Source organism: Pelobates fuscus, chromosome 9 (genome assembly GCF_036172605.1).
Source record: "Pelobates fuscus isolate aPelFus1 chromosome 9, aPelFus1.pri, whole genome shotgun sequence".
In the NCBI taxonomy this organism is placed as follows: domain Eukaryota; kingdom Metazoa; phylum Chordata; class Amphibia; order Anura; family Pelobatidae; genus Pelobates; species Pelobates fuscus.
The window spans coordinates 68,408,074-68,427,064 of NC_086325.1; the positions used below are offsets into that span (position 1 = coordinate 68,408,074).

Genomic DNA, 18,991 nt, shown 5'->3' on the forward strand with positions numbered 1-18,991 from the left:
CCTTTATCTTTAAAGGATTTCCTTAGACTAACTGCTTTAGTTTTAAAGTCTTCAACGGTTGAGCAGTTTCTGCGCAACCGCAGATACTGTCCAATCGGTATGCCAGCCTTAGAGGGGTAGGGATGGTGACTCTGCCAGTTCAGGAAACTGTTCGTAGCAGTTTTTTTACGAAACAGGGTAGTGGATATATGGTCTTCTTGCAAAGACAGTGTAATGTCCAGAAAATTTAAATGTTTGCCCCCAATTTCACTTGTGAAGTGTAGATTTAAATCATTTATATTAAGCAATTGCACAAACTTGTTGAATTCTTCTGTGGAACCCAACCATACTACCAGCACATCGTCAATATAGCGTTTCCAACAATGTACCTGTGTCATATACTGGATCAAGCGTACATCAGTTGACAGATTACTCTCCCATGTGCCCAGGTATAAGTTTGCATAAGACGGGGCACATGATGTGCCCATTGCTGTGCCCACAATTTGATGATAAATTACACCATTAAAAAGAAAAACATTTTTGGTGAGCACAAAACTCAGAATGGTGCAAACAAAGTCTATATACTCTTGGGAGAATTTAGACTGTTGTTGTAAAATTTGTCTTAAATTCTTAATACCAAGACTGTGTGGAATAGAGCTGTAGAGGGCCTCCACGTCCAGACTGCATAATAATGCGTCTTTAGGTACCGTGAGGCTCTCCATAGTCTGTAACATCTGTTTGGTGTCCCTTACGAAGGAGGGAAGTGCTAAAACGAAAGGGCTCATTATCTTGTCAAGATAAATGCTTATATTTTGGGTTAAGTTCCCTGTACCGGAAACTATTGGTCGTCCCGTAGGGTTCGTCATAGATTTATGAATTTTTGGCAAACTATAAAAAGTTGATGTCGTGGGGTGCCTTGTAAACATAAAGTCAAACTCGAGTGCTTGGGACAACAACGCCTTCACCTCAAGGATGTATTCCCCCGTAGGGTCCATCTGTAGGGTTTGGTATGTCTTAGTATCGCTCAGCAGGTGGTTAACCATAGCTATATAATAAGAGCGGTCCATTATTACAATGTTACCGCCCTTATCAGAGGGTTTAATAATTATGTGCAAGTTAGTACGTAGGGATTTCAAAGCTTTCATTTCGGCGTTGGTTAGGTTGCCGTTTGTTTTGAAATCCAAATCATTAGGGTTTATTCGTTCAATATCCCTACATACCATTTCCAAGAATACTTCTATACTTTTATAATCCTTAAAATGAGGAGTAAATGTACTCCTGGGTTTCAAGTCGGTCTGGGGCACATCAGTTTGTCCACCGTCCTCATTACACTGTAGCAAGTCAACCAACATATCGAGGCATTCCAAGTCTTTGACCGTCAACCCTAAATGTTGTGCTTTCTGCTCTTTCCTAGTAGTGTGATACTTAAATAGAGCTAATTTACGAGCAAAAAGATTTAGGTCCTTAGTCCAAATAAATTTATTGAATGGAGGAATAGGTACAAACGTAAGGCCTTTCTGCAGGACCGAAAGTTCTATTGCTGATAGAGTAATAGAAGACATATTGACAACTTTTAGGTCATCAGAGCCTAATTTCGGTACGGAATTACCGGAAGTACCGAAATTAGGCTCTGATGACTTTAAAACTAAAGCAGTTAGTCTAAGGAAATCCTTTAAAGATAAAGGGTATCCCAATAGGGTACTAAAAAGGGCATATTCAAGGGCATTAAATTCCGAAAGAAGTGATCTTCTCAAGGATAACAGTGCACCAACAAGTCATCAAATCCGCTGTATCGGAACTTTTGATGCAGGCTGGCATACTATGCTGTCGATTCTCGGCAGGTACTGGCCAATCCTGACATCAGACGATCAGTTAAAACTAGTGATCTCTCCATTCCCGTCAGTCACAGCTCGGAGAGGAAAAAACTTTAGGGACCTATTGGTACCTAGCCATTTTGGACCAATTGGTAACCCAACTAAACCATACCTCCCTAAGGGCACATATAGGTGCGGACATTGCAGTGCCTGTCAATTCATATCTAAAGAAACTAAGACCTTTTCAGATAGTTCTAATCAAGACTCCCACTCAGTACAATCCTTCTTTAATTGTCGTACGGAGGGGGTTATCTACCTTCTGACATGCTCATGCGGAATTAAGTACGTCGGGAAGACTTTCCGCCCTTTCAAATTCCGCATTAGGGAACACGTGAATTCTGTCAGAAGGAGACTGGAAACCCCCATCTCCAGACACCTGAAGATACATCATGCCAACTCATCAAGTAGGATACGTTTTATGGGTATAGAACTAATACCTCAGACCCAACGTAAAGGCGATTGGGATCGTAAATTGAAACAAAGGGAGTCCTACTGGATTTACAAATTAAAAACACTTTCTCCTAAAGGACTTAACGAAGGGTTTTCGTTCACGTCATTTTTATAGAATTAAGGGTACCTAACATCCACGGCCAATAGGCTTGCAACCGATTTGACTAACTTTATTTTAATTTGCTGTCTGTATAATTGTGTATATATGTAAATAATAAAGTTTTTTTGTTTTTGTCCCTATGAACACACTGTGTATAGTCACCGGCCCTTCCTGATTATACAGCACTTCTATTGACTACCTCTTTAAATCGTGATGGCTTGCAGTCTAATTTAATTTAATTTTTTTCCCCTCTCCAGTCCTATTATTGCTGACAACGGTGTAAATCTATGGATACTCCCCAGTACGTAATAGCAAAAAGAAATTTACTTTATTCTTTGGACAGTGGAGTTTTGAGTTAGCCCTGCAAAAGGTTTTCTTTAATGATTTTCAGTTCTGAAGAAGTGAGGAGGTTGTAATAATTCGACCCTTCACTCTCAGGCACCTGTAAAATTATCATTTATCATACACCAGCCATTTTTAAACACCTCACAAGGTGTTCGAGTGATATGTCAATTCAGTGAGCATCTTATTACACTGACCGGTCCGTAGTAGGGGTAGAACGTAGGACATAGTCCCGCCCCTCATAGGGTTCGATGGGTCTCTACACTCCCCCACTTGAACGGACCGCCCAATGATAGAGGAGGCGTAACGAGTATCTAGTCACTCACCTCATCCCTCCTCCCCCCTGTCCACACTTGACGGATGTGTCAGCCAGCCTATGACCGACGTCGAGTTTGTGAGACAGCAAGAAGGGGGATTGGCGGACCTCGCAGGATAAACTCTGATTGACCCACATAACCACCAATGCTTAGCCGCGGGAGGATATGACGCGGCAGAGGAGGCGGGACTGAACGGAGCTCACTCACGCCCCCCTATATGCTCCGATCAGCTGCAGGGCATTTCGCCCTGATATGACAGGTACTTAAGAGGCTTGAGTGCACACAGTGTTTGACTGGCTCCTGACGACGGCGTGTATCCACGCTGAAACGCGCGTCGAGCGTTTACTTTTCTTTTTATGTTTTGTTTTTCACTTTGTTTAGGTAGCACTTAGGTAGTTAGTATGCGGTGATTCTTGTATTATCCAGGGTATTCAGATTTTTAGGACAGCCTGCCTTGGTCCTGTTGGATGTTATCCACGGGCAGTACTACTTAGGCGGCATTTCGAGAGTTGGGATCCTCCTTTCTAACATTGCCTATGATGGGCAACTGACTACTACTACTCTGTAAGGAGCTGTGTATCAAGGAGGTTTGGGGGATTGTACAGGGTTATATTTTATCCTTTCTCTTCTCCCCACCTATCATTCTCTCTTCCTTTCCTGTTACCTGGCATTCAAGTGCCTTTTCCGTGTCCAGAGCTGCTTCTCAGGATCCCCTTGTTTCAAGGGTCTCCTTTTCTGTGCATTTTTCTGGGTTACCCCCTACTCTGCGGCTCTGAGGTAGGTTATGTATAGGGCTATTTTCAATGCTTTGCATGTGTTTTTGTGAAGTTTTGTATCTACCCTATCCATTTTTCTTTTGTAATATAATAAAGACAGCTTCCAAAATTGAAACGTTTAAAGCTTTAACAAGACATTCTTACATATGGATTTGGACTGTGCTTTAAACGCCTCGTGGAGCAGTGTACTGCAGTGCCCTCTTGTGGTGTATTGCTAAATGGAGCGATCAGTCAACCAAATCAGAGTGTTTTCTTTCCAACGTAAATGCATGGCTCAAAGCCACGTAACGGCCTAAATATTGCATTAGGGCAGGTGGGATGGTCTAATATTTAGAGAATAACAAGTATAATTAAATGCAGTTTTGCAAAGGACAGGTAATGTGGAGTGGTTAATTGTAACTGTTGTATTCGTCCTTAAGAAAAGGTTAGGTCAATTGCCCCAACCACCTAGCTGCCATAAACGACATTGGGCAAGAATATAGGATCAAAGTACACCAAGCAGTATATTGCAACACCAATTATGATAACATTTAAGAGCATTGCAGATCAACAGAGGGAGAGCAGGAAGAATCCAGCCACACTAAAGATGCTGCAGAAAGATTAACTTATCTTTTACTAAAAAAAAAAATACAACTGAAATTCAATAGCGTTGCTAGAATAGTGCACTAACCCTGCCATAAGCAATCCGATTAGTGTAAGTGCGTATCTTTAGTTATAACAGGCTAGGAACATGAGCCTAAGTCGTACGCTTACCATCACTTTATTGTGCTAGATTAGCTATGCTCGTTATATATATAAAATCTATTCACATAAACTTTCCAGGATATTCTGTCACTTCAGAACCACCGGGGCAACGGTATGTTGGCCTGCACTAGTAATTACACATAAGATAGGCCGGTTCTGCTGTTAAAGGTATGAGCAAAGAAATAAACAATAATAAACAATAATACTTTCAGCTTGTTATTGTCACGGTTCTCACCGCAACATCCAGACGGCCAGACGAGGTCGCCCCAGAAGTGCCCGATAAGGGACTTGAACCTGGGTACTCTGCAATCCTGGACCTGCTCTCTTGCCTCTGAGCCACTATACAGCTCTAGAAATTGCCTGAAGTATAATCTTGCCTTGTATCCAGCACTGGGGGCTGGACTATTTTCTGTGGCTGCTCCAACATTCTCAGCACACCTGTGGCTGATCACCAATTAGCCAGGTATAAGACACTGCCTCTCCCTGAGGGCAGTGTCAGTTCATTGACTCTGGTTCAAGTATTGCTGTTTCGTGTTCCAGTGTGCTCCTGACCTTGGATTGTTATTTCGTTGTACCCTGACTTCTGGCATCCTCTGACCTCGGCTCTCTACTCACTTATCCTGACTTCTGGCACCCACTGACCTCTGGCTTACCCACGACTATTCTCCTGGTTTATCCGTTTCTGTACTGCGACTTGGAGTATTAACCTGCACAGCCCCCGTGCACAGACTCACAGGCCAGGTGAGTTCTTACCTGACCACCTTGGCCTGTGTTTAATTGCAAGGGTGAGCATCTATCTGCGCTACAGACTCCCAACCAAGGTAAGCCGTTACAGTTATCTGAGTTTAAATTAGGTGTAGATAGGTTACAAGCCTAACACTAAGCATGATAGCAATGCCTTGCCTCTGCTGAAAATATCTGCTGAAAATATCAGTCTCTGCTTCATGGGCAGGGTTGTCGGCCGTAGGCCGTATAGTGCTTGAGGTTCCGCTGTTTCACCCAATGCCCATTTTAGCAGCCTTGATTGTGCCGTTGGGTAAGAGTCCCTCTGCTTTAAAGGCAGGGTTGTTGGCCGTGAGCCGTGGATTGCATAGGACCAGGTTGCTTCACCCGATGCCTGTTCTGGCAACTTTGCTTAAGTGGTTGAGTGATGGTCCAGTGACTTTGCCTGTGTGGCAGGGCTTGCGCCCCATCGGGATCTCCTCCCCGGTGTACTGCAAAAGGGTCATCTGTTGGCTTTGTCCACCTGCAGACGTCTTTGCTGCGTCCTGTTCAGCAACCCAGCTGGCTTTGTGTGTATCCCCTCGCGGTGCTGCACTTTGATGTTGGAAGGTTGGTGGAGTCGCTTGATGGGAGGCTGGTCGGGTGTACCGGCAGGTCCTCCTCTGGGGCTTGTAGCCGTGAGTACTGTTATCTGAGGGCCCCGGTGCTGGTTCCCGCCATGATGAGCTTTGGCTTTGCTTCCGACGGGTTGCTGCTCGGGAGTTACATGGTGGGTGCCCCTGCAGGAGACGCCGGGTAGCCGGGCGGATCCACGCCATCACCTCCCTCAGCGCTAGCTTGTAGATTCGTCTTCGGGCTTTAAACTTCGCCCAGAAGTGGATGCATAACCGGCTAACGAACTCCGATGTGTGCGTGGGTGGCTTAGGAGGTGTTCGTTTGGTCCGAGGCTGCTTCTGAGCCGCCATCTTGGCTAGGCCTTGTTTATCCTGTTTGGCTGGAGATTTTGTCGCTCGTTCAGGCGGTAGTATGGGGATAGTCGTCCCCAGCGAGGACCGGGATGTCCCCCACCAGCCCAGAGGGGGGGGTAGCAGGGCTGTAGTGGGCTCTCGCTTGTGGGCTCATCCCGTGTCGGAAAAGCCAAAATATGCCTTTTGAAATACCCTGGGATGTGTTCTTTAGGAAATGGTATGCCTTTATGGTGGTGTAATATGTAGCCTGCTCAAGTGCTCCAAAGTGGGACACGGACGCATCAAAACCCACCATGAAAATTCACACTTAAAAACCTTAACTTGTTACGTCTCTTTTACAGCAGTGTAACTTCACAAAATAGTGTCTAGGTCATACATTGGGCATATTGTTTTACTCAGAAGACTTAGCTGAGCATAATTTGGGGGGTTTGAACTTAGTGGCACATATGAAATGTACAAAATACCCAGCAAAAATGTAATCCGTATGTAAAAAATGCCCCAAATTATTTTTTTACCACATACTTTGGCATATATTGGTGAAACAATGGGGGCATGTTAAGGCACAATATGCACCATATGAGATACCCTGGAGTGTCTACTTTTACAAATGGTAGGCCTTTGTGGGTTTTTTTTTTTGAACAGTCAAACTACTGTAATACCCCAAATTGAAGCATAGGCCCATTAAATCCGCCTCTCAAAATTCTACTGTAAATGTTGAAACGGACAGGTCTCCTATATGGCACTGTAGCTTCACAAAATAGTGCCAAAGACATACAATGGGGGTATCGTTGTACTCAGCAGAAGTAACTGAACACAAAATAAAACTGTGTACAGGAATAACACACACCAACTTTACAAAATACACATGAGAAGTTCTTTGTTATAAGTTTGTGTGCCAAAAACCCCCAAAAAACTAAATTTTACTCCAATATTTAGCACAGATTGGCGGTGAAATGGCTACTTAGAAAGTGTCAAGACAACCTTAGGACAATAGCCTGTGATGTCTACTTTATATAAATATATACTTTTGTGTGGCAATTTTGTTTTCTTTTATGGCTATTAATCTTACAAGACAAACATACCAAATTCTAAAATCGCTCCACATTAAAAGTTGATTTTACTCCTTGTGCTTTGTGACCTGTAACTACCAAAATAAACTTAAAATCCCAGACACATTATATATTCTGTAAATCAGAACAACTAAATAAATTTACAAAAAAACACATTTTTCGGTTTTTTTTGCATTTTTCTGTATTTTGTTAATAATAAATAAGCATATATATATATATATATATATATATATATATATTACATCAAATTAAAGCCCTTTATGTCCTTTAAAAAACAGTATATAATATGTGTCAGTGCAATAAACGAGAGAGATGCAAATTGCAGTTGAACGCATACAGCAAGAAAATGCAAAAATTGCTTGTGTCATTAAGTGTAAGACAAGCTTCTGAAGCTGTGTCCTTAAGGGGTTAAAAACTAATAATAATAGTAATAATAATTATAATAATAAAAATAATGTTGTGAGGAGAAAGATGTATAAATAACATACCCTGTAAGTTTGTGTGAAGAAAGAAATGGTGTCCAGTATTGTTAAAGAGACTTCCGTTGCACAATTCCCTTCAAGTAACGCCTGATGTAAAATGTCTGCTTCAGAAGTACCTGTGCCTAGTAATAACAGAAGAAGCAAAATTTATATTTTGTAAAGCTTAAAAAGAAAGTTCCACCACATTCTCTTTTTCACTCATAACATTGACTTACTGTACCCTGACATAGAGCTATACACAATCAATATTTGGGAAATTCCCCATATTTTAATGATAACCCAAAATGGGGAGGTCGAAGTGACAAAAGTAAGTTAATTTAACATGGCAACGTTACACTACTATTCCTGTATTATAACTAACAGTGTTATTATTCACACTTATGTTTGAATGTTTAACAATTTAAAGCATATTCTAAAGTCACTTCAAATTTTACACTAACCCAGCTGAGTTGGAAAAACTTCTTCTCCAGGTCAGCGAAGATTCCAGTTACTTCAAACAAACTCACAAGTCATGGGTGTTACACACTAAAATTGATTTTTATATTTATATTTACCAGTATTTAGTCACTATCAATTCTCTACAACTTGGTGCATCCAAAGCGACTGACATAGTAAGACCGAAATAGTTGAACTGAAGATACAGTTCATCTGGAGATTTTTTTTTTGTGGCTAAAGAGGCATGTTTATGGTGTAGCATTCTGCAAAATATTAATTGTTTTTGTGCAAAGCCTATAAAGGTTTGAGTATGCAAAATAAATACATTTTAAAAAATATATATATAATCATATTAATGAGGCCAAAAAATCAAATCAAATACATTAAGATTTTTCTCCCTCTCCGACACTCCTCTGTGGCTGAGATCATTGGGATCGATGATCTCGGCAAATCCAATGCTTTCCCATAGGAAAACATTGGGAGACTGGTGCCTTTCTAGGACTATTTGATAGAAATAGTGGAGTTTTACTCCACTATATTTCATAAGCACCTCTAGGGGAGTTCTGCAGAATGGAAATGTTTTCAACTGCAGGGTTAAAACAGGGGGGCATGGCGCCCAGACCATTTGACTGAGATAAACTAGTCTTGGTTCCTACAGAATTCCTTTAAGTTCTAACTGTAAAAATGACCAGATATACTTGAAATCCTGGGCATCTCCTTCTAATTGCAGAATGTCAGTTTACTGACTCTGCAGGATATTGACAGAGACAAAATAAAGTTAGCCAACGGTCAAGTTACATTGGATATAAACAAGGAGAAGAAGTGCTTAAAAAAGTATTAGCAAGCTAGCTGGAACTTTCAGAGCTTCCAGTTGTACCATGAAATATTGCCTGCATTTGCACAACATTAACTTGAACTTGGGATACAGTAGAAAAGGAAATAAAATGTAGAAATTCACAGCACTATATTTACCTCTTCAAGTAACGTCATCTAGGTCCTCTGTCAATCATTTGTACAAAAAATATTGCCTTTTTCTGTCATTGAACGTTGTTAGTGGAAGGATTAAAACAATAGCAATGTTTGTTTCCAATTTGTTTTGCATTGTGTGCCCCTTGCAGTACCCTAGTAATAGACAGCAGAGTTTCGTTATGCCACCTTCATGATCTCTTTTGGGGATACCACTCTCTTTAAGATGATTAATTTAAGAATGATATTGCAAAGCAAGTGCTCAATTTAACTAAGTAATGTTCCCAGTTTTCACCAACTCTCTTTCAAATATAAACATCCCTAAGTAAAATTAAGCTAAGTACCATATGGGATTCCCAGTCATTGCACGTGAGGTGTTAATAGTTAGAAAATGATTGTGGAAGACTGAAACCGATTCAGTTGGCCCGTGTGGCATTTTCAAAGTTGTCAGTTTAGGATCTCTTGACTTACTGTGGTTGAGGGTAAAGGAACTTTCCAAACTGCTAAGGTGTTGCAGACGAGTTTGAAGTGCTCCTGTCCGGCTTCGAAGTGCAGGCATGGTCTGGGACTTTCTGTCTGCTCCCAAATGTTTTGATACCCATCCATCCTGGACTCTAAAAGACAGAGCTCAGTTAACATTACACAATTTGTCTAAGATAATGAAAAGGAGTTGATTGAGCAATGCTTCTGTAATGTTTTTTAAGTATCCTGAAAATTAGCACCTCCATGCTGTCTCCTAGGTGATCATTGTTGTAATAAACAGCCTTTGCAACTGTCGGCCAGGATAGATAGAGGAGAAGATGCAGTGGGGGAGATTTATCAACGTGTTGTGTTCTGAAAAGTGGTATAAAGATGTATATGGGGAGGAGTCACCAATATAATGCATACCTCCCGACACCAGCGTCCTGAGAATCGGGATGACAGTGGAAGAGGTGTAAAGGGGCGGGTCAGTGGCACTACATGGGGTGGAGCCAACCAGAAACCAGAATACACACTACGCTGCCTGTCCATCAGTCAGGACTGCCCACTGAGAGTTGCAGTGCTCTCTGCAGAGTCCTTGTACCCTGAACATAAGAGCAAGCACGTCTTATGAAGTACTTGTGCTATGATTATTGGGGACAGTTTCCTGTTGTCCCCAAAAGCAGGACAACAGGAAAGTAAAGCGGGACAGCGACAGACGACCCAAAAAAGGGGACAAAATCAGGACGGTTGGGAATCATGGTAATGTGCCTGCTAGTTCCACTAGCTTACACAGTGATTGCGCAATTTGTTTCTGAACACTACATTTTGATAACAGCCCCATCGTTGTTTTTATTTTCCAGTTCCAATGCAACGTGTGCCATGGCTGTGCTTTGATTCGACAAGATTATCTTAACATAAATCTATAAGAAAACGGAACATCACTTGAAAAATTTAGATTTTCAATGTTTTATTGTGTAGTGTGAAAAGTGACCGTTTCACTTTTAAAACAGGATTTATCATCAATATCAGGCTGATTATATCTGGATTGCATTGTATCTTAGCTGTCATGCTTGATAAGTAAAAACCTGGGATTAGTGAACAGCAATTCCCTCAGTGTTTAAACTGTTTAATAGGAACTGACTGTAAAAATATCGGACAAGGCTTTATGTACACAAACAAGATATATACAAATATTACCCTTTTTACTAATTAATTATCTGGTTTGGCACTTGTTATAAACTGACAATTAATGTAAATAAAGATAGAGTCTGTACAAGTGTAAAAATATGCATATCATGTGTGGGAATTGCAAGACTAGGTTAGATATCTACAAGGCATTTTATACATTTCTTGACATAATTTTCCATAGCTGAATCTTCTGTGCAACATGCATAAGCGTGTTTCCCTTTAGGATATCTATGCTGTCTTTTTGTTTTTTGACTTTTTATTATCATAAAGCACCATTCTCTGAAACAGAAGAAGAGTGCTTTATTGATGCAAATAAGTATGGAAATCATACCATAAAAGACCATTGTTGTGTGTTACAGATTATAAAGACGTATTGCACGATACATAGATTTCCACCAACACAGAGAAACGTGAACTGTCTTCAATATATATAAAAACAATGTACTGAACAGAACCTATCAGCGATATTATATTTTTGAGTGTAGCAGTCATCCACAGAAAACCTAGTTTAAATATTAAAATTGAATCTATACATTTATTCTATAAATGGTGCCAGTAAATGCACCAATTAGCAGAATAGTTATTTATATGCATTTGGGACATTGTAACTGGGCTGGGGATGATTTTTTTTCCAAATTATTGTGTAACGAAGAATAGCTGGGATAAAACATGGGTGACCTAATAAGCTTTATAGTGAGATAAGAAGAGACATTTAAGATTTAACTAGCATAGGGCAGAGTATTAGAGATATACGATTAGGGTCAGATAGTTGCGTCTGGAGTATAAAGCTGTTGTAGGACACGTGTTTAGGACAGTAAGATTTCAGTAGTGAATGGGATAAGGGGAATACAACAAGAGTATAAGATGGTAGGTAAGTGGTATATGACAGTGGGATATGGGATGGAGATCATGTAAAGAAGAATAGTGTAAGATAAATAAGACTGGGTCAAAGCATGGGGCTAGGAAGGATATGTATTATGATACCAAACAGTACTAGGTATAAATAATGCTTTTAATTTAATGTTGTTTTGCAAGAATTCAGATTTAATGGGATTGTGCACTCCAAGCTCTCTATAGCAATACTGATATAGGAGTGTTTTGGATTGTATTTTCTGCTGAATGTTTGGGACTGAAACTTGCTAAACAGTGAGCTCACCTCATTTTATTCTGTGTGTTAAACTACAATCCTACAACTTCCACAATTCTCTGCTAGGCTAAAGAGAGGAAATATGGGAGTGATCGTTCAAGCAACTTGAGTGCTGCAGTTAAACTCACTGTTTCTAGTTAATTTTACTTCCTGTACCCTCATCCCAAATAATTTACCTCCTATGTGCCTCTGCTGAAATGTGAACCTTTTGTGTCCATCCCCTTCAACTTGAGTTTAGTGGTACCTAAGGGATGCTTTCATACCAACATTGTGCTATCAGTGTCACCATCACTCCACTTGAGCATCTAGCTGCCTCTAGATATGAGATTCCTATACCAACTATGTACCATATGTACTAACCAGTAAATAAAAGAACAAAATCACAGAGCACTACAGCATATTTATTTTACTGTACCTTGCTATATTTCGTTTCCCAATGTATCTGAAGTGGTACAGGCAAACTCTATAAAGAAAAATATTCACTTTATTCACAAGAACAAGTCATTCTAGTATTTTGTAATGTTCCCAATGGTTATTTCATGTCTAGAAGATACGTGAGCGTGGTACTCATTCAAGACATGTGAAATGTTAAATAATGTTATCTTTCTCAATGTATATGTTTTAAAATAATATCTGTATTATCTATTTTATGCTTTTACCTGATGTATGTATACATGGCTTCATTGAAGTATCAGATGCAATAGACATAACTGCAGATCTATTAATGGAATGGTATCATCATAACCACTGCAGCACATTGTAGTGGTTATGGTGGCAGTAGTGTCCCGGAGTCTCCAATAAGTGGTCCAACAAGTTGCTAAAAGTTTAACAACTTACCTGGGATCTGACAGGTACTAGTTACCTCCTCAACTGAAAGCCAGGAGCTCTATGCCCAGAGCTAGCCTGGCAATGCAGGAATCTAATTGAAGGAACTTCTGGCTCTCAATGGAGTAAGTGAACAGTGCCCAGAAGACCATAATGAGGTTGTCAAACCATTAGCAAATGGTGTGACTACTTACACTGAGCGGGTGTCAGGGCACTACTGGAACCATAACCACTAAAGTACACTGTAGTGGTTAAGAGAAATGGGATGTTACTTTAACACTCTTATAGGGTGGACACTAGCAGTAAAACTAGCCGTTTATCTATTGTCATGAACCACCTGTATTGTCCCTGAAGCAATGTAGATGATGAAGGCAGTTATCTAATGTGCTTTGCTAGACATCTGGTTCATAATCTATTAGTGAATACAGATAAACTAATAATATATTAAAACAGTATAGTGTACAAATTAGTATAACCTTAAATCACCACACTCGGAGAATGCCAACAAACATGTACAAACAGTACACAAGTATACAAAGTGCTATAAGATAAGTGTCATTTTTTCACAAGTGCAGAGCTGGTCATTCAGAGACAGTAACTTTTTTTTTTTACGTGAATAAAAGATATTTGCTGTAAAGGCACACAGGAAAGCAATGGTTCAAATTCCAAATATGATGAATTTACTTCAAGATGATAATTTGAAAGAGCAAGTTTGCATCATGCTTTTACTGTTCCTTTAAGCAAATTATTTTGTTTTGTTTTGTTGAAATGTATAACATGTCATACAGGGTTTTATTTTAAGCTGTGATGTTCAGCCCTTTCTTTAGTAGATGTATAATACGTTTAAGAAAATAAATATTGTCACTTTTTCTCCCTTTGGTTCTCCATGTGTTCCTTGCCTGTTGAGTATATTGATTCAGTGTAGTGTTAGTTAAATGCTCGTCTTTCCATCATGCTCAGCCAGCCATCAGATCACTGCTGCACTCCATACTCGAGCCACAGGAAAATAATTCTCAAAAGTCCAATCTTCTTTATTGAAAAATAACGTATTAAAATGGTGCTGCTTACATGACAAACATTTATTGTATTACATGTATTGTCATTGTGTGAGTATAAGGTGTGAATATTTGTAGAGCTGCCTTTGAGTTTTACGCCTTTATCGTTTACCTTACCACTTATGACACAGATTTACAAAAGAAACAAAACAAACCTAAGTGTTTACTTTCCTGGTGTGATACTTACTCCAGGAGTGTTAGAAAGTTTAAGAGCTCAGATGGAGGTAGTTTATGCCAGTAACTGACCAACGAGTCTAAAACCAGAGATGAAATAGACAGTTAAGTTGTTTCCTTAATGTCTTACTTTATAGCAAAGAAGAAAAGAACATTTTAAAATGACTAAATTACAGAAACGAGATTATTCACAAAAGTATGAATTATGAATTTTATTAAAGGACACGGAGGCTCATATTATGCTTATCTCTTTCTTTAATATACCTCAGCAGCAAAGAAAAAAGTTTTTAAACATTAAAAGAATCAATTAGGATAGGTATTCCAGGGGTTAACCTAGTATGCTATCCTTAGCCAATAGGAACAGTCCATGTATCCATGTCCACCCATGTGACCTCTCTTCTCCCTCTTTCTTTGCTGCTGCCTCAGCTAAGTATCACCTAATTTTAGCTCTCTGTATTTGAGTTAAATTATTGTTGATTTTTGGTTATAATAGATTGATGTGTGTTCATATTACTGTTTTACATTAATATTGTACATTATTTGCTGATTTCAGGGAGGTAGAAAGAGTGTTTTAGTGTCCCTTTATAGGGATTTCTATAGGTAAAGGAGGGGCAGCCCTGGTGTTTACTGGGGCTTATGCCCCTAACTTCGTACTGTGGACCGGGCTTTTTCCTCCGGTCCAAGTAGCACTCTCCCCCCTCCCCTATCCCGCTGGGTAGTTTATTACCCGCAATCTGTCAAGTTTTATTTCCCTCATAGCTTCCGCGGCGGCCGGCTTCAGTGCAGACATTTCACTGGGCCGCCCGCGCATGCGCATTCGCGGTCGCATAGCGCGGCGGCCATTTTCCCCTCTAACGGCAGAAATTTGCCGCGCTTTTCTCCCGACGCTCCCAACCCACTGGGCGGGAGCGCGAGGAAGGGGTAGTGGCTAATAACTGTCAGCCAGCCTAGTGTCCCTTTGCAGCCATTTCGGAGGGAACACTAGGTAAGCTGACAGCTTGTTTGTGCCTTGCCCTATCTCCTCCAATTTTAGTTACCTTTTAAGGTAAATTCTTCCCTGTCCTTGATTAATAATATTAAAAGGACAATATTGTACTGCATCACAGCAGTTATAATTAAATTGTTTATTCCAAGGGCCAATATTACTGTGCAAAATTAGTGACTTTTGGAGCAGACTTAATTATATATATATATATAATGCAGCAGCCTAAGGAACAAGAATGTGCCAGGACGGCTGCGAGCAATAAGGACACCACACATGGTGGGTCCCTTGCCCCACAACCTATCTCCCCTCTAGGGGAAGAGTTGGCGTCTGGGGAACAATTGAACTCTGAAGAGTTCCATTCCTTATTAGATGCAACCATGACTAAATCAGTCACGCAAGCAATCTATACGGCTATGGGGGCGATGTCTGACAATCTGACCCTATCCATTAGTAATGCCATTATGGCGTCTGGTCATAATCACAGAGGCCCCAGCTCCAAGGCCCAAGATGAAAAGCCTGCCCCCCTTACCGGTCGCAAGGCTACTAAAAAGACCCATTATATGGGAAAACAAACCTCCAAAACTGATTTTACGGACAGGTTGCGCCCTGTCACTGATGAGGACGTGGGGCCCCCACGTAAGAGAGCCTCCCACCGGGCAAAAACGGTGAGGTCATGGAAATGGGCAAAAGCCCAAACAGAAATATCCGACACTGATTCGGACCAAGAGGAGGTATTGAGCGAGCCAGAAGAGATGGGCTCATTGGAATCGGAGAACTCTTCTCCAGAGCACAGTTTAACTGGCAAAACAGCCAACAAAGGCCAAAAGCCAGCGGATGATTTAATTATTTTAGATCCGCAAGGGGAACCCCTATTTAATCCTGATGACCTCCAACACCCGAGGTCGACCGAATGGTTTCCTGCTGACCATGTGGCCCAATATATAGCGGCCAGAATTAGGAAACCCCTGGACAAAGGTACCAGAAATAAGTTGAGGGCAGAATGCCCACGCCCCACGGTCCCGGATATGGCTTGCGCCACACCGGAATTGGACCCCAAAATTGCCCAGTTTCTGGGTAAATCGGGCTGGAAAGCCAAGAAAGGGCTGGATTATTCTCTGCGCCACTGCCAGGACAAGGTGCTGGATTCCTTAGGCCCCAGTGCAAAAATATTCGACATGGTCGAAGCGGCACTTTCAGGGGACACACCAGTGGACCTTTTGGCCATCAGAGAGTGGGCACAACGCTCTATATGCCTGATTGGCAATTCCAATGCGGCACTTTGTACAGAAAGGCGCAAAGCGGTCCTTATGAAAATCGACCCTAAGCTGGTCAACATGGCATTGTCTGAACCTGGACCGCAAGCGAAAGGCCTCCTTTTTGGAGACAATTTCGTCAAAGAATTAGGCAATTACGTTAATACATTCACAGCCCTGGACAAAGCACAAACAAACTTAAAGCGTGTGTTCGCCCCAAAGGTTTTTGGGGGGGCTGGCAGACAACGGGGCCGTCTGTCCAGCCGTTCAGCTAGGAGCTCCTACCGGGGCTACCGAGGCTCCTCTTCACCAAGATTCCCACAGGTGGAAACCAGAAACCCCTCACCCTTCTTCCCTGTCAGGGGCAGGGCATGGCAACCCAGAGGACGCAGAGGCGCCACTTACGGCCGACGGCCTTATGGTGAGTACCTTTCAGAATTCCCATTCTTATACACCATATGTGGGGGGCAGACTATCCCAATTCATCGAGGCATGGCACAGACTAACGTCCGATGCCTGGGTCCTCAACACAGTGGGGGGGTACCACATAGAATTTGTTCAAACCCCAGTCCAAACTTCGGTCCCTCGGCCAATTGTGTTTACCCCACAAGACAGAGAACTCGTGTCAAAGGAAATAGAATTATTAAAGGAGAAAGGCGCGATCTATCAAGTCGCACCTCACTCTCCAGGTTTCTTGAGCAACCTATTTCTTATCCCCAAAAAGGGAGGAGGTATGAGACCAGTGATAAACTTACGCCCACTCAACGCATATGTGCGGTATCGCCATTTCAAAATGGAAGGGATCCATTGCCTGCGAGACCTCCTCAGGCTGGGAGACTGGATGGTCAAATTAGACCTACAGGATGCCTACCTCGCCATCCCCATAGCGGAAGAATGCCACCACTTCCTGCAGTTCCAATGGAAGGCTCAAATGTGGAGGTTTCGCTGCCTCCCTTTCGGCCTGTCATCGGCTCCATGGTGTTTTACGAAACTGTTGAAGCCGGTAGTGGCGCTGCTACGCAGCAGAGGAGTGCGCATGATAGTCTATTTGGACGATATACTGATCATGGCTCAAGACGCACTCCTACTCCAACAACACCTAAATTGGACAATTACACTCTTAAACAACCTGGGATTTCTATGCAACTGGGAGAAGTCAGTCTTGACCCCTTCACAGTCCATAGAATTCCTAGGATTCAACATAGAAGCGGTCCAAGGAACCTTGAAATTACCGCAGACAAAGATCAAAACCATCAAAAGAGAGATCCGCAGAACACTAACTCGCCCAATGCTCACGGTGAGACAACTGGCCAGGATTATTGGACTACTTTCAGCGTCCATTCAAGCAATCTTCCCGGGACCTCTACATTACAGGGCCCTACAAAGATTGAAAGCGGCCCAACTACAATCAGGTCAATCTTACTCAGACTCCGTACAGCTCGATCACACAGCCAAAGAGGAACTCAAATGGTGGCTGCAGCACATGGAAGCGTGGAATGGCAGAGCAATCTTTGGCAACGCTCCAGATTGTATAATAGAGTCCGATGCCAGCACACAGGGCTGGGGAGCGCGTTGTGGTCGTATCTCAACAGGCGGAAGATGGTCCCAATCGGAAAGGATGCTGCATATCAACAGCCTAGAACTTATGGCAGGAGCATTTGCTCTGAAGAGCCTTTTAGGTGCCAAGACACACTGCTCCATCGTATTAAGGATGGACAACATATCAGCGGTGCAATATATCAACCGCCTTGGCGGCACCAGGTCCAAAATCCTAGCAGATTTAGCCACGGAATTCTGGCAATATTGCCTGGACCGCAACATATCGGTACGAGCCGAGTACATCCCAGGCCTCACGAATGTTGTAGCGGACTGGAATTCCAGATATCTGCGGGACGCCAGCGATTGGCGCCTGAATCGCGGAGTATTTCTACGATTACAGGATCTGTGGGGCCCACTGCACATGGATCTGTTTGCGTCTCGTTTGAACACGCAACTACCGAAATTCTTCAGCTGGAGACCAGACCCAGACGCAATAGCTACGGATGCGTTCCTCCAGCCATGGCCGACCAGAAAACTATATGCGTTTCCTCCATTCGCTCTGATAGCACGAACCCTAGTACATCTCTACCGTTCTCAGACGACATTGGTCCTGATAACACCATTCTGGACAACACAGCCATGGTTCCCTTCTCTCATGGAGATGTCTATAGATCTTCCCAGACTACTCCCAGAATACCCATACCTTTTGTCGGACCCCGAAGGGAACCCACACCCACTGATGGTGCAAGGGCAACTCAGGCTTTTAGCGTGGCTCCTATCAGGGGACCATGGGTCGTCCCGGAAGTTCCACAGACAACGTTGGAATTATTGGCGGGAGCCTGGGCCCCAGGAACCAGGAGATCCTACAGTCGAGCATGGAACTCCTGGAGTAGTTGGTGCTTGGAACAACAGGTGGATCCCGTATATGCTCCTGTGAATTACCTGCTACGTTTCCTGACATACTTATATGATCAAGGCCTAGCTTATCGTACTATTAATGTCTATAGGTCAGCAATTTCGGCTGGACATCAAGGCTGTGAAGGAACACCAATAGGGAAACACTTATTGGTGTGTAGACTCTTACGCGGAGTGAGGTTCGCAAGACCTCCACAACCCAGATATGCATCAACGTGGGAC

The 18,991-nt window shown here is 42.2% G+C and overlaps 1 protein-coding gene across 1 annotated transcript in view; it reads right to left on the minus strand.

Moving 5' to 3' along the window:
• DOCK11 (dedicator of cytokinesis 11) overlaps positions 1-18,991 on the minus strand; it is a 293,614-nt gene that overhangs the window by 106,271 nt on the left and 168,352 nt on the right. The window contains exons 37-40 of the mRNA XM_063432045.1: positions 14,091-14,157; positions 12,439-12,486; positions 9,698-9,840; positions 7,832-7,947 (exon numbers count right to left, since the gene is read on the minus strand). Coding sequence (XP_063288115.1) covers positions 7,832-7,947; positions 9,698-9,840; positions 12,439-12,486; positions 14,091-14,157 — 374 coding nt within the window. The remainder of the gene's footprint in view (positions 1-7,831; positions 7,948-9,697; positions 9,841-12,438; positions 12,487-14,090; positions 14,158-18,991) is intronic.